Source organism: Neopelma chrysocephalum, unplaced genomic scaffold, assembly GCF_003984885.1.
Source record: "Neopelma chrysocephalum unplaced genomic scaffold, ASM398488v2 Primary Assembly neopelma1_22b, whole genome shotgun sequence".
NCBI lineage: Eukaryota > Metazoa > Chordata > Aves > Passeriformes > Pipridae > Neopelma > Neopelma chrysocephalum.
Window position 1 is genome coordinate 22,477,415 of NW_020897690.1, and position 17,464 is coordinate 22,494,878.

A 17,464-nucleotide genomic window follows, 5' to 3' on the forward strand; every position below is an offset into this window, starting at 1 on the left:
CTCTCCAGATGCTGGACTTTGCATTTCCTGTTATTAAACTTCACGAGATTTCCTGTTCACCCATTTCTCCAGCCTGTTGAGACCCTTCTGATTGGCACCACAACGGACTGGTGAATTAGAGATTACTCCAGTTTTGTGTTGATGTCTCAGAGCTTTTTGGACTTTTTAACTTTTTTAGATTTTAGAAGTAGTTGTGTAGTAAATGTAGATTTTAATGCAGCTGTATTATATCCCTTATGCTCTAGCACAACATTTACACATACCCAATCCTATTATCCCATTTCATATCAATCCCTCTAAATTCTATTAGTGTATTTGGTCTTCTTTTCAAGGTAGAATTGTAGAAAAGCCTGGATCAGAAGATATCACACAGACACAGCTACCTTCAAGCCCAGAACTTTGGAGGAGCTCCAAGGACTATATGTGTTGTGAAGAAGATGAAGATGAGGAAGAAGAGGTCCCAAAGACCCCAAACCCAATTCCTGAAGGGGCATGTCGGGGAGCAGAACTGGGCAGAACCGCAGGGTGGATAAATCTGGGACTGGATGGACCTTATTATAGAATCATAGAACCACTGTCGGGGTGGGCGCGCATCATGTGTATTCCCCCGGCCTGTAGGTTGGTTAAAGAACCTACTCTCTTTATCTTTTACACTAAATTGGCCTGGCGGGGTTTTTTTCTGCAGTCTCTTAAGGCAAGTGTCATATACAAACTGGCTGAGAGTGCACTCTGTTCCACCAATGAGGCCATTAATGAAGAGATTAAACAGTATTGTATCCTGTATCAGGCACTGGGAGTACTTCCTAGTGACGGGCCTTCAGCTGCTCGTCACAGCCCTTTGAACCTGCCATTTCAGACAATTTTCAATCCATGTCAATCTTTGTTTATCTAGTCTACACTTCTATGATTCTTAAAAGAATCTCTTTCCATCTTCCTTAATTCTTACCATCTAGGGAGGTTATTTTGGAATTTGAATCACTCCCTATCATTGAGTAACATCATTACAAAGAATTCTAACTGACAGATCCTACACCAATCCCTAAAATAGCTCAGCCTTAACTTCTTCCACTTTCAAAGGAACAGCCATTTACTATGACTGTATTTCTTTCCTCTAAACAAGTCTTTCATCTCTTATATTTTCCTATTTTCATTACTCTTGTCAAAGACTTGTTCAAAAACCTTTACTAGAGCCAAGCAAATTCTATCTCCTCCCTCTTTCAAATAGACTTATATAATTTTTTCCAAAGAATTCTAAAAAGCCAATGAAAAGCCAGTGAATAATTCTATGTGAAACTGTATTTTAAAATACTACTACTACTCCTCCTTCCCCCACCCCAGACATAGTCTGTAGATCTTACAATATAAAATACAGTATTCCTTTATTATCTTATTCTCTAATACCGTAAGTAGGTTACAGGAAGTACCAGTACTGAAACAATCAAAGCAAGAGCTTCTGGACATCAAAATCCCACTCTTCCTCACTGTATACTGCTATTTAAGAACAATGCATGTTAAAGAAATAAAGGATTGCCCATCCATTCTTATAGTAAGGAACTCTGGTGTGCTTTAAGAAGTAGCAGCATAAACAAAAAAAACCCATTGATTATTGTATCAGCATTACTCCCACAGAGGAAAGTGGTAGAACTTCCACTGATTTCAGAGAGGACACTTAACCAATGCAGAGTGTATATCACATACTGAGATGAAAAGTGAAAATAAATGTCTTATGGAAGGTTCAGAAAGAATAGCATGAGGATATCATATATCTGAGGGTAGAAATATGATGCTGATTCTAAATTTCAGTTATGCAGAGTAAGCCTAGCTACAACTAGCTGCTGAAAGGATGATAGGTAGAAACTGAATTCTATCAGTGAAATGTAGCACAAAGTCAAGAGAGGAAAACACTTCAAGAAACTAACTACAGCCAATGCTTTATTTCTGCAGAGCACCTCTTGTTGAAGCAGTACAATCTTTCTGGGCCTTGCAGGTTCTGCTGTGTTCCTGGCTAAGCAAATGGTGTCAGAAGCTACAAATGCCTTCTACCATGACAGATAAACTTGAAGACTCCCACTGCCGCAGCTAAATAACACCTTGGTCATAGCCTTTCACCTATTTTTCAGCTTTAGGCTTAGTTCTGCAATACCTTGTGCATGGACTTTAGAGCAAATGCCATAAAAGATTGTAAATATGGGATAGACAGTATTTAAAGTAAGAGTTTTGGCATTGATGCGCCATGCACAACATATGCTTCTTGCTCCACATAGATTCAATTACTAATTTCACAATGGATTTGGAAGAGTACAACAGTGTTGTAATTTTCAAATTGCTGCAAATAAGAAAATGGCCGAAGAAGCAGACACAAGAAAAGGCTGCCTGTTATGTCAGTCTGTCTGTCATCCATCTCTTCTTCAATACTATCTCTTCCTTTCTTCATTGCTGAATTGTTTTCCCAGCTGACACTATAGATTTACTTATTTTTCCAGCTCCAACTTTATCAATAACAAAGGCAATGCAAGGGAGAAAAAAATCAGATCTATATTTTCCTGTAACAAGTTGCACCTGGAACAGAGAATTCTAAGTGTCTTTAAAAAAAGACATATCATCCTTATTATTTATTCCATTCTGTATTAGTTATAAACATAATCCTCATTTCTCCATACTATTCTCTCAGCATGATACATGTAACACCAGTCGTTTGATTATGTGAAATAAAAAATGTGTAGGAAGCTCCGTTTAAGTTTTATGCTATTGAGATTTATTTCTGCAAAATAATTACATTTTGATGGCTTCCAAAAAAGGACTCATGACTACTCCTTCTTTTCAGTATCCCACTGTAGTTTTCAAATCTTATTTCAAATTAGCACTTACTGTTCACCTGCTTATAATTAGGCTTAAATTATATTTTATTTCATGCTGCACTGAAGTAGCACATTATATATATGAAGACACTGATAAGCACACAGAAGTGTCAGAGATTACCTTTTCAAACAGCTAACCACAAAACTCTAGATTTTATTGTTTACTATAGAAAAGTACTTAGCTCAAAATGTCAATTTAGTTGTGAAAGTAGGTACAATAATTAGAAACAATCTGTTGTCCTTACAAAATTTGTTCATGCTGTTTATTCTGTGTATATGCTAGTGATCTAGTGGTGGAACAAATTACATTTTAACCCAGAAATGCACAGATGAAAGAAGACTAGGCTCAAAAATATCAGTGGCACCTCTTAAAAGTAAACCCTTCATTTTGTTATATGGAAATGATGGAATACACACACACACAAAGAAAAAAAAAAAGGAAAAATGATATTATGAATAGTGTTTAGCAGGGCTGAATCTATTGATCCAGGTTAGGATTTTTTTCCTTCATTTTCTTTATTGAGTTTTTTAACTTTAAAACTTTGACTGTGAGAAAATAAAGACCCCGTAATGAAAAGGTTAACTGAAATGTTCTTTAAACTGTCCTTGCCTCGTGTAAAAATATTTATCTGGGACTACTCAGGCAGACATTTTTTGATTATTGCAAGGCTTATCTGAGACAATGGAAATTCATCAAGATTAGGGGACTTTCAAATGCACACGTAAGTATTTATTGTATCTTTACCTGGCAATTTGCCTAATAAAAGGCCAGAGGTATACCCTGATAAATTAACACAGGCATTTTAACATCCAATTTGCTAAAACAGTTCAACAGTAGATACGAGAAAGAAGGACAAATTTCTCAGACAGTACTATAAAGTGTTAACTTCTAAGATATATGAACTATGAAACACAAATTCCTAGGTAAACTGGCTGCCTTCTGTTACATACAGAAAAACATGGTAAATTTACACAGGTGGAATCACATAGGCGTGTGGCATTTTGTTTTCTTGGTCTGTGGATTTAGGGTATTCACACACACACACAGAAAACTCTCCTTTACCCAGACTGGCTAAAAACCCAATAGCGTTAAAAAGACCATAACATCTCAAGATGGTGTTTCTTAAAATCTGAAAATGATTATTTTCCTTTCTAAGTTTTATATTTAATACTACGTGCCAAATATATTATTTACCTATCTCAGAAGCGGCCACTGTGATGTTGTACCAAGGTGTCTCCTCTCTGTCAAAGATCTTGGCAGTCTTAATGGTCCCAGTACTAGCATCAATGGTGAAATACCTATCTTCTTCTGTGTTATGATCAATGAAATATCTATGAAGAAATATAACAATAAATATATACTTATTGTAGTATATATAATCCAAAGTAACAGAAAGCTACATAAGAATATAACTTTCAAGCTTTAAAATCAAAGACATTTTTAAAAACACCCTAAGAAAAAAAATCTATATTATGGAGAAACCCAATGTAACACCATATTCCATTTTTTTCATAATGTTTCATTTCTTTTGCTACATAACAAGGCTTCCACTGTGAGTCACAAGGATATAAATTGCTATCAGGTGGTATTTTACACAGCAGTATACAATCCTGTCAAAGGTAAGAGACACATGTATTTTGACTAAAAATCATGAAATGGAAAAGCAGAAAAGAAAGCAGAGAGATATTAAGATATTATTTTTCTGCTTATTTGCTTGTCACTGCAAGCCAATTTGCTCAGCGCTGGTACCTGTTTTGAAGTACGTCTCTCTGACATGAAGTTGATGACATGATGACACAAGCCATTTTGAGCATAACCATTACAGAGATTAATGTCAGAAATGGCTGGTTCCCAGAGCTGCAATTGACACTACCCTAGAAGAAGAACTAAGCATCCCTGCTTTACAGCCTTGGATTCTGAGCACTTTGCCTGGCAGAGGAAGTAAAAACCTTGAAGTGGGTTTTGAATGGAATGGAAGCAGAGGGAAAGAACACAAAAGAAGAGGTTGACATTTTTTCTCAAAATTGGAATCATTTACAATGGCTTTTAACAAATGAAGAAATTACAAGACCCTATCAAGCCTTCTTCACTACCTCCAAACAAAAAAAATAAGGAAATCGATTACTTTATATACCATAATTATTTTTCCTTATAATTTGTCAGCCCTACTTTCATTCTGTGAAGTTTTTAATATATGGAAGGTATATAAAGGTCAAAATGATTTCTTTTCCCCATCCAATTGTTGTTATTTCTACATCAACAGAAGTGTAATTGCCAGCTTATAAAAAGAGGGTGCGCATAAAAGCTGACAAGCTCAAAAAAAAATTAAAAATAACTTCAGTTTTATTTCTCTCACAGTGTACTTATTTATACTATTCATGGAAAGGAAAAGCAAACAAACATTTAATTCAATGCTATACTAAAGTCAGAGATGATGTGAAAAAGCAAAAGAAAGCAAGTGCTTAGAGGAGGAAGCAGCAATTTGAGTCACCTTAACTTGTCAAAAGATCAGACACTCACTGGAAAAGCCAGCTAGGACTTGATGACTTAGGTTAGATCTTCCTTACTGGAGAGAATCTGAACACATCTCTCGCATCTGGAAGCAGTATTTTACATCTGCCTTAAAATGTACTATTTCGCCTGTTGGTACTCCGGACTTACTTTTCATGCTTCCAGTATTTTTAGCAATTAAAGAACCGTAGTTCAGTCACCAGAAATCAAAGCAGCCAAAGTTAGGCTTCTTGCCTGTCCTCCATCTTGCCTTTTGACATCATGAAGAGTGAACCCCCTCCCATGTGACTTTGGGAGTTGTTTAAGAGACAGCAGATCTCAGTTCCTACCCCATTTCTCTGGAATAAGGATTTAACTTGCTGTCTCCCATCTGAGCTAAGTCAGAACCTATTGTGCAACTCCTGAGAATACCTCATTCAAAAATACACCAGAATTACTCAATAAAGACACTTTGAATGTGCAGGATGGCAGCTGAAGTTGCTTTAAACAAGTGACAGACTCAAGATGCCTCCTTATGAAAGTGGAATGGCAAAATCTTGATTATGTAGGAGATGGGGCAATTTTTAAGAGTTTAAGTCAGGAATTTATTTTTTTCAGAGGACATTATTTAATCAGAGTATCCCTAATTGGATGAGAGAAAACCAAAGCAAGTGATATTGCCAGAAAAAGAACAAAAAAATGCTGAATTTATAATTGCTAGATCACAGTGGCCATTGCAGACACACTTCTGCAACTTGGTGTGCTTCTCTCTGCTCAGTAAACTCAGGAGAGGAATTAAAAGCAAACTCTTGATGAACATTCATAAGTCACTGACAATGACCTGCTGGATGGTGCAGATATCCAAACAAATTGATGTTGCTTTGAGGAATATTGGAATCCTCTGAGGACACATCACAAAAGAAAAAAAAACAACCCAAAGTTCAAAAAAAAAAAACCATCCAAAAAAGAACCACACAGCTATCCTCTTGGCTTTATTTAATGTGACACTATTCATCCAGGCTATCATCACCTCCTTATTTAGGAATCCAGATTTGTTTTTCAATTTCAAAACAACTGATTTTCCCAGTGTTTCTACAGGTCTCACTCTTCCATGAAGCACAAATATGCAGGTTCTCCAAGTGTTTATTTGTCATAGAAATGTTTTGAAAGACTGCCAGTTTCACTGAAGAAGTTCTGTCTACCATGTGCACAGATGGCATTACCTTTTACTATTTACAAAAACTCTGGAGACAGTGGTATCAACCTCTAAAAATCCATAAAGCTGCCATATTTGTCACAGAGTTGGGTTGATATTTGAAATTTGTATGAAAGATACATGCTTCAGGTGCAGAAATGCCCCCATGCCTTACACGTTACGCTTGGCAGTGTAGGAAAACTGAGCTACGACAAATAGTTGGAACATTTTGATTATACTACTACTAGTAGCATAATAGTAATGCAGAAATTATGAACGTTTGGTTGTGTTGGGCAAGATAAATACACAGATAGACAAACATCTCTTACATGATGAACTAGAAGTGTAGAAAGTATAATTGTCCCTCAGTTTTCTTGGACACCTTTTACTGGTAAAGCTTACAATCAGTTATGCAATGATAAAATTTAATTACTTCTCTCCTATTATAGCTTTATTTTTCCTGACTCTAGAAGTCTCCTGATAATAAAGAGAATTATTTGCTAAAAAAAAAATAAATAAAATATGCTCTCCTGACCAGTTCTTATGGAATATGTACTGCAAATCCAAAACAAGTTGTAATACAAGAGTCTTGTCCTGCAAACATTTATTACTTTGGACATTGTTTGCTCATTACCAACATCAGGCACAGTGACTATTCTGTGAGTCACTATTGTGCTGACCACAGAATGATAAAAATAGGGTTATGTATTATTTGTAGACAGTAGCTTAAAAATAAACAGAATTTCAAAATGGGCTTCAATGAGAAAAAACTGAAACAGTAAGAATACCCAGCTGCTTTTTTGTGTGTGTGACTTATAACAAAATATTACGTCTCCCTCTGAGTACAGAAATAAAAATGAAAAAAATCTGTCCCAAATATGAAGCTTGTGTACAAAAACCGAAGTTTGTTTTTCTGATGAATTTTGATTACCTAATAATTTATTTTTATAAATATATAGTAAAAGACAGTCTTATTTTTTTTCAAATATGAACACCTTTTTCTAAAACAGTTAGTTAAGTGTCCCAAAGAAGCTCAAATCTCTCTTTTGAAAGATCTCAAATTGCATGAAGTATTTCAATTGTATTTTCTGTGCCACTAATGGAAATAAGGTGGTCCTGAGGTAGCTTATTTTACTAGCACTTTTACTTCCAAAGATACCAGAATAATGAAAAATGTTTCTGATTTCTCCACAATAGCACTTCCCCTTCATGTGCTGACTTTTGCATACGGTTACAGACATGTTGAAATATTCACAGCTTGACAAATTTCTCTTGATCAATTAATAAATAAGAGAGTGGTACTTTCTTATGCTTTCCCATTATTATAACATTTAGTTCTCCTCCACCATTCCAGATTCTTCCTTAAAATTGCATTGTGTATCATTTAAAGCAGCTATTCGCACTTCTGTGTTCCCAATCTTCATGAACATCTTAGTAAAACAAGTTACAGAAGATATTCCCATACAGCAGAAAAACTAGGAATACTAGTTCTGCTCCCAAGTGCTTTAAAAATATTTTGTACAAGAAACACCTTTGGTAGATTCTCTCATTTTTGTCATGTTAGAGGACATTTAGAACAAGTTTCATTGTATTTACAAAGCGCTGAAAAATTTAGGCCTTTATAAATACTAGCCACTGATTTATCTACATGTTGAGAATAGATATCAGATATATCCATAAATATTGCAGATTGTGGAGCTAATGATGCTTTACTTAGGTTCTGAATTTACTTCATCTGGTTAAAAAAATTACTTTCATGTAGATAATAGTGGTAACAGAAATAGTCATTTTCTTCCCCTCCTACCTTTCCCTCCACATCTACTGAGCTGCTTTCCAATGCTTTTTCCAGACCACAAAAAGATACAGTGCAAGTTTTTAATTTCAAAGAGTTATTTCAAAAGTGATTTTTCACCTTAATCCAGTTGACTGTTTCTGCTTACTTAGAACGCATTAATTAAAAAATTAATTTACAATATCATTTGAAATATTTGTTTATAGACATTTACTCATGACAGTGCTGTGTGAGCATACGTTTAACCACTAACCATTAAATCAGAACATCTGAGTTGCATGGCACATGTTAATAAAGAGACTTAATAACAAGACATGCCTAGATAAAGAGTGCTCCATAAACTGCTTACGTTTAAACCAGCAACAGAAACCAGTCTGAAAGAAAATACATTAAAAAGGATCATGAATACAGAAAACCTATTAGTCACACTTTGAACATAATCTGAAGGAAATTAAATACTAAAACTGAATCCTGCTAGCACTGGGAAAGGCAACACGTGCCACCTTTTTATTAGGAAGTGTCAGTGAACAGAAGGGCATTCCCAACTTCCATCCATGTCCTTATTTCTTCTTCTGACTATGGAAAGCCTCTGGCTTCTCTGATTTCATTCCTCACTTCCAGTCCTTTAGTGAAGCAGTGGTTCAGTGGTGACAGATATTCCCCACATTTTACTGAAAACTAAAAGCATTTGCGACAATTAGAAAATAAAGAGTAATATATATGCAAGATGGCCTTTGGGCAGAAGGTCACTCTAGAACATATAAATCTGCTTTCAGTATTAAAGCAGTTAGACTCTAACAATACAAAGACTGCTTAGAAATGGAGAAAATTTTAAAAGGTGCTAAAGTAGTTTAGGAATATTAATGATTTCCAAACCTTTTAAGAGGACTTCTAAGCTAAAACTCATAAGTATTTTCAGAATCTCTCTCCCTAAATTATTCAGTCCTAACATTAACATCGGTTTATCACTGGATAGAGAACTGGCATAGGCTGTTACTATTCCAGTATGTCTCTCTCCAGTTACTGTGTTTTAAGAAAGAACCTTGAGTTTACATTTTTGTAATAGTTTTTGAGCTTTTAACTTGTCTCTTCTTCTGTCTTTAATCAAATCTTTATCTTTTCATTATGTTATTTTTCATTGATTACCCTATTTATCAACTGCAAACCCAAACTCTTTTACATATTTCTACCCTGGCTACAAACCTGATATTGATCACAAACTTCCAAAGGCATATTTCAGCCAGATGTAGATTTACAGTATTTCTTTGGGTTTTTGTTTTGAGACATAAGCAAATAAACAGTTCTCTAATATCAAGTGAAACTGGCTACAAAGAAGCACTTAAAAAAAGTCTACGGGAACGTATGTCCAACCAATTACATCTTCTGAAGACTTATCAATTAGAAATCAAATGCCATTATAAGGAAATCTGATCAGTTAAAGATTTAAGCAAAAAACTTTTTCAGAAAGAGATAGTCAAACTCAAAGTACAGAAGTTTTTATTTTCCTTTCTAATATATTTTAGAAAAAGAAGAGTAAGCAATAACTTCATAGAGTGAGAAGAGGAGGTATAACAGGACAAAGAGCAAGAGAATTCATCAGCTGCAACTCTCTGTGTTTGGCCAGCTGGAGAACAAGAAGAGATGGCCCATGCTGGGACATAACTCAAGTGCGTGCCTTTTATCTTCTCTCTGCCTCCTGACAGCAGCACTCACAAGCTTGGGAACCAGTGGCATACCCTTGAAGCCAAATGAGGTGGTGGAGAGACATTCTGCTTCCATGACTGTCTTGCACTACAGTACCTCCCTTCCAGGGCCAGTCTATTTCCCCATAGTTCAAACAAACTTTACCAGGAGAGAGAAGTGTGAGTCAGAAGTCATATACCAATACAGCCAGGTATCCAACTTCCTTGCTGCAGTGTCTGGTAGATTAAGGAGACATTTGATGTTCCAGAGGTCCTCAGCAGAAGACTGCTACTGAGAACTACAGCCTTCAACTGTGCTTTCCAGTTGTGAAAAGTAAATACATTTGGAGATAGCTTGGAGAAGGTAATCCCTCTGTTTACCGTTCCTTTGCTTTCTTTTCAGACAGGCTTAGCATAACTTTGAGAAAAATACCGTTCCTCTCAGAGCATTTGAAGGAAGTTGATTTGATATGCTGTTCCCACTGTGTTATCTCTGGTGCTGGCTGCCAGCTGACATTCATCAGCTGATCAGCAGTACCTCGTTGTCTCCCATGGAGGACTCCTGACTCACCTCTCATACTGAAATCTCAGTTCAGCAGAAGTGGCAGCTTTCCATCTCCTTGTCCTAGAGATGTGAGTTGGCAAATCCCAGAAGACACAGGGGAGTTGCAAGTAGTGAACCACTGCCTCCTAGAAGCGCCTCTGAAAGGCAGCCACTGCTGGTTTGCATTTTAGGCAGAAGTTGGCTTCCTGCTCCAGTTCTTATTCCCATCCCCTATGCACTGCTATCACACTGCTCACCTTGGACACGGGAAATTGGGAACACCATTCATTTGAAGGAAAACACACTCATCATTTCTAGCTGACAGTTTCTGTCTGCATGTATTAACAACTGATCATTTTTCTAGCTAATTCTCACAGTAAATATAGGCTAAGAACAGGCTACATCCTCAGAGGCATAATTCAGAATTCAAAGTAAGGTAAACACTTGTCTTGTTTTCCTTACTTTATTAATTTCTTCAGAGGATTATGATTGTCCAAATACACTTCAGCTACCAGCTTAAGAATCATATTCTACTTACATATTATCTTTTTTTTTCCTCTACATATTATAGACTGACCCAAATAAACCCAAGATAGATAGACTTATGCCTATTTATTGGAGTTGAATGACATTATCAGAAGACCATGCTACAGAGATGTTCACACATGAAGGCTGACTTTAAAACCATAAAAGAATATTAAACACTGGAGGCATTCTGAAGTCAGTGGATATGATGTTCGGGCATGAAAAATCAGTCTTTCAGAGTCACCATAAAAAGATGCTCTGTCAGTGTTTTCTCCCTCAGTTCTAAGGGAGGGATAGAGATGGTTCTGGTTGATGTGAGATTTTGACCATCATCCCGAGCTGGATGCTTTCTAGTCAGAAGAGCTGTCAGAACATCTTACCAGTTCCTGGAGAAAGAGATGGATGTTTTTGTTAGTGGGAGGTCTAGGGCACATAGTTTGACAAGAATGAAAAATAATTTGAGGCCTCAAGGAATAAAACAGCAACAGACCTCTCACCTCAACACTTTAAAGAAAGGTTTTAAAATGTTTCCTCCCTCTGAAGGCAGATGAAGAGTTAGAGAAGAATGTCCAGCCATTCAAAATAGGGTGTCCTTTTTCTATCTTGATTTACTGACAACCTTAGAGAATATCTTGGAGAAACACAGAAAGCAAATGAAGGAAGTGAGATGGAGGAGGAAGACACCGTTTCTCTCTGATAACTTACTGTGCAGGCTGCCCTAAGTACAGCTAACAAAGAATCATGGAATTGCATAATCATAGCCTGGGCTGGAAGGGACCTTAAACATCATGTACTTCCAACCCCCCTATATGCGCAGGGACACCTTTCACTAGACCAGATTGCTCAGAGCCCCATCTGACCCAGCCTTAAATATTTCCAGGGATGAGGCATCCACTGTCATGGCTAGGCTTTGCGAACGAAGATTTGGGAAGGGCTCTACCCACGTCTCTAGGGAGGCATCCACTAGTTCTCTGGGCAATGTCTTCCAGCGTCTCACCACCCTCACGGCAAAGAATTTTTTCCTAATATCTAACCAAAACCTACTCTTTTTCAGTTTGAAGCCATTTCCCCTTATCCTGTCATGCTCTTGTAAATGATCTCTCTCAATCTTTCTTGTAGGCTCCCTTCAGGTACTGGAAAGCTGCAATTACGTCACCCAAAGCCTTCTCTTTTCCAGGCTGAAGCAAACTAGTTCTCTCAGCCTTTCCTCACAACAGAGGTGCTCCATCCCTCTTATCAGCTTGATATCCCTCCTCTGGACTTGCTCCAACAGGTTGATATCCAACCCCAGAGTTGGATGCAGCACTCCAGCAGGGTCTTACCAGAACAGAGTAGATGGGCAGAATCACCTACCTCAGACTGCTGACCACACTGCTTTGGATGCAGCCCAGGACACAATTAGCTTTCTGGGCTGCAAATGCACATTGCTGGGTCATGTTCGGCTTCTCATTCCCCAGCACCCCGTAGTTGCTCTCAGCAGAGCTGCTCTCAATCTCTACATCCCCCATCTTCACCTGTTTATTGACTCTAGGGATTGCCCTGACCCACGCGCAGCACCCTGTACTTGGTCTTATTAACCCTCATTAGATTCCCATGGTTCCACTTCTCAAGCTTGACCAGGTCCCTCTGTATGGCATTCCGTCCTTCAGGTGTTATCTGCAAATTTGATGAGGGTGCACTCTATCCCTTCATCTATGTCATATATACCTGTAATTTATTAATTTTTCAGTATTCATTTTGAAAGAAAGAAAATACTGTCAATTTAAATCAAAGTAGGGCAAGGGAACTATGTATTTATTAGAGCTTCAAGATACCAGGTGTGGTGTTGGGAAGCAAATTTTTGTACTCATTAGCATATATATGTATTATAACCATTACGATATATCATCCATTATAAGGCAATACCATGTGACAATTTAAAAAGTGAGAAGCCAGAATCAGGGCTGAGACTGTACTTGCATTCTTCCCCAACTTAGCAAAAAATTAACATTCAAATTTTAGCAAAAAAAAAAAATTAATTTTAGCAAAAAAATTTAAAAAAACACCTTCAAACCCAAACCAAAGAAACCCAAAACAACAGCTTTTTCTGACTTCTCTTTTCTATAGCTAATCAACTCTTGCGAATAAAATTCATTATAGTAAGATATATATTACAGCCTGACTAGACTCCAACACAAAATTTACTTGAATTCCAATGTATTAATATAATGCATCAATCTTCCAAGGACCCAACAAAATAGAATGGCTTGATTTTTAACCAAGCCATTGTAGACATTCTGAAAAGGGAAGATGCTTATATTTCTTATCAGTTGACCCTACTGTCAGAGGCAGAGTGCTGACATTCATCAGATATTTTCTGTTAAATACTGGGAAGAGAACATTTCTTCCCAGAAATGCAAACAACATAAGTTAAACATAATAATTGGGAGTAAAAAATGACCAGAGGGAACAGAGGTCCTATCATTAATGCTCAAAACAGTACCTCTGTTTGCCTCCTGTACCACTGCATGACAAAAATTGCACAGCAGCAGCCAAAGGAATGATGTTACAGTACTTCTACAACAGCATATCTTATTTCTCAAACACTACCCTTTCAAGGGTACAATGTTAATAAAGATTTTCAGTTCCTTTTAGTACAGTATCAAACCGAGATCAAGTTGAGGGAACTGGTCTACATCATAGAGCTATTTTCACTATTATATCAGAGTTTCAGAAAGTATCATGATCTTAAGAACTATGCCTTTTCTCTTTTCTGTATGACTAACTTAGAGGTGGTTTGGGGAATAGCTGCAACATTCCGTTTCTGAAAACTGTTTCACTGAAAACAGACCAGATGCAGTCGGAAAGCTTCAAGGATCACTTGGAGTATGCACTGTGGCTGGACGGACACTCGCCACACAAGAATCACCTACAGGAGAATGGCAGAGTTTCAATAGGCACTGCTGCAGCCCTGAGGCAGTACTAGCAGCCTAGGGCTACCCTCAATGCACATAAGTGACTTGTTAATTAAAAGCTGTTTTCACCCATAATCTCCATGAAAGTTTTCTGTGTATGGTTTCAGGAAGAAAAAAGATAATTTAAAAATAGGTATGGAGGGATTAAAAAAGAATTATAGATTAAAATAAAATTATACCTAGGGCATTTAATAGTAATATTTTATGGGAAATTTTCAAGACCCACTTGCACATCAAATATTATTATAAAACATTACTTAACCCTGACCTTTCAAATAACAAAAGATATGGGTGTGGAAGCAGAATACTTGACACAATGCAATGAAAGAGGATTAGTTTCTCATAAATGTTCCAACAAGGTAGCAATACCTGTGAATGAATGATGTTTTCTGTTGATTTAGAAAACAATTTAATTAAATAGATGATTTTCAAACTAATTTAAAAATCTTTATATTTAAAATTATTACACTATAAAGTTTTAATATATTTCTTTCTTATGACTTCAATTATTAAGCTTCCTTTCCATATTTCAGTGGAATAATAATCTCTTATTCCAAAACACAGCATTTCAACAAATTTCCCTGAAAATGCATTTCAATCTATTTAAAGAAAAAAAAACAATGTAAAAAGAAAAATCCTTTAAAACAGTACAAATTGCCAATCAGATAAATACTGAACAAAAAAACCAAACAAACAAGCCAAAAAACCCGAAACAAAACAAAAAACACAAACATCTTTATTAGCTATCTTTGTTATTACAGAGGGTTTTTCACTGAGCTTTAAAAATTAAAACACCGGTACAAGCACTGGCACAAAGTCAGTGTCCTCTGAAGACTGCTCAGCTCGGGAACAAGATGAAATCAAAATCACTATGATGAAATTGCAGGGAGGAAATAAAGAAAAAAACCACTTTGTCTCCCTCTCTACTGATAACAATAGAGGTGGCTATTCATTTTTGGGTTTAGTTCAAATAACTTCTTGAAAAAGATTTCTCTTCAGCAGTGTTAATTACTTTAACTACTCCTCTAATCATTATTCTGTATATAAGAATTGGTTCCTGCCATCAAAATAAACTGTTAATTAATTGGGCAGTGAAAAAATCACAGCACTGTATCTCTTTTAGCAGCTGAACAGGAAAGTGATATGATTGCAACTGCGTGTGCCTAATGCTTCATCAATCACACACACAGCGACGAGTGTCCTCCTAAAGTGGAAAGGATGCACAAGTGAATTAGGAAAGACTGATAAGCAAATCACTGCTCTGTATCTTGTCTTGTATCAGCTTCATAGCATTGGAGATGTATCTGAGCCATTTGGCTGAGGAAGCTCTATTCCGTTACTCCCCTGCTGTACACACATCAGCAGTGCAAGTCCTATCTGCACTTATATTCCCTGGAGAATGTGACCTGTGCTTTCTAAGAAAGTTGCACTGAATTTTCCTGTTGTTTTTTTTTTCTAATCACTGTTTTTATTTTCAATGGCCTATGAATTGTTTGGAAATTAAGGAGAGATGTGACCTTGTTACCCTCTGACTATCTTTCAGACTCATCGAGGTTTCAGACAAACTATGGAGACATTTCTTGCAAACCAGCACAGAAGGACATAAGTGCACTGTGTGGATCCTTCTGAGACATGCAGTTTCCTCCAAGTTGCTCCTTTCCTCATGGCTATGAGTGGAGCAAGACCCTGCCTCCACACAGAGCAGCAGTTCAGCCTGTACAGTCTGTCCTGCTTGTCAAGTTGTGCACCACTTCCAACCCATAGGTTCCCCAGATGCAGCCAAATCTTGAAGCAATACAAAGCCCTTCTGCACCATGTCAGTGTTTGTGTGAAATTAAGGGAAAGTGGATTAAAGTTGCCTGTTCCCAGACCAATCTTTCTCCTGCTGCAAGAGAAGGTTCAAGGAAAACTTGAGAGCACACCAACCTGGTGCCTTTTTAGTCCCATGAACCAATATGTTAATTCAGGCCTTAGAGAATCAGCATCTTCATAAAAAGCTCACATTCTTACAAATGACATTCACTATCAGTTCCACCAAGACGGATAAAGTGTGGCTAGGGAGTGGACCCCGTCACAATATAATGATACGCCAAGGATATCTGAGCTGCTGCTGCCCTTGCCAAACCCCAACAACATGTAACTGAGGGCTGACTTCTTTCAGAACTTCATGATTTGGTACGTTTTGCTAGCACTATATTTTTTTTCCTTATTGAAACAGAGAATGACGGAAGGAACAATGCAAAAATAAAAGTCAATGGAAGGAAAAATAGGATAGACAAAGATAAGGACATTTTTTTCCCTCAATTATATGAATAATATGGATACAATATTCTGTTGTCAATCACTGATTACAGATTCATGTTTGGAAAAAAAGAGGTACATACAAAAAGTAAAATATTTGGAAATATCTTTCCTTCTGACCCCTCTACCTCGAAATTACTGCCTGTTTCACTCAGAAAATCTACTTCTGGCCTTCCCAGGCTTTGTACAAACTGCTGCTGCTTCCCTTTTACCACGGTTGTCTTACCTCTTTCTAGACAAAATGCTTCTGGGCCATAGACTGTTGAATTATGGAGGAACTAGTCAAATCTGTGCTTGCCCTTCCTACTCCAAAATACCATGATGGCTAACCTCTCTGACTGTGTTAGTTGCTTCAGAATTATAGTATTAAAGCTACAGGCACTTGGTAGTTATTTTTAGCAAAAATTTTTTATTTATATTATGATTTAGACACAAATATCATAGTGGCAATTTTTCAAAGGCAATAGTTTGCTACTAAGACATTGCATATATTGATTCTCTGACACAAAACACTTTGAACTTAGACTATTAGCACAAGATAACCATAAAAACCTGATGTTTTCATTGTTCTGAAAAAATGGTTTCATCTTACCAAGACTGTTGCATGTACCCAGTAGATTTCAATTCAGTCAGGAGACTAAAAATGTCCAATTACCTTAAGAAAAACTGTTTTCCAAGTATATAATCATATGATTTCTACAAAGGCTATACCATTATGTCATAAAAAGGAATAGTATAAAATATGTTTTCATGAAGATTATTTTTTAAATTTTAAATCTACTACCACCTACAAGACATAAAATTCATGTGTTGCTCCACAAAATTCTGACACTGTATGCTAGTTTAGAAAGTAACTCAGCCCACAAACTAAGCCATTAAAAAATATGGTTAGATCATGTTATAGATGAAAACACGTAGCTGAAAACTTTAAATCAGCAACATATTAAACCCCAAATTCCTGATTGTTCGAAGTTAAATCAAAATGTTCTTAAATTTAGAAGTCAAATTAGCATGTGTATATATTTTCAGCACCAGTGCATTTCAAGCTTGCTGTGTGGGTATTTCCAGCTTGATTTCAGTTCCTTAGTTCAAACCATTATCTATTCCTAAGCCAGTTCTCTT

The 17,464-nt window shown here is 36.7% G+C and overlaps 1 protein-coding gene across 4 annotated transcripts in view; it reads right to left on the minus strand.

Annotated features, from left to right (window-relative positions):
- CDH18 (cadherin 18) overlaps positions 1-17,464 on the minus strand; it is a 249,479-nt gene that overhangs the window by 43,016 nt on the left and 188,999 nt on the right. For all 4 annotated transcript variants that reach the window (XM_027681893.1, XM_027681902.1, XM_027681876.1 and 1 more), the window contains one exon: positions 4,054-4,190. In XM_027681893.1, coding sequence (XP_027537694.1) covers positions 4,054-4,190 — 137 coding nt within the window. The remainder of the gene's footprint in view (positions 1-4,053; positions 4,191-17,464) is intronic.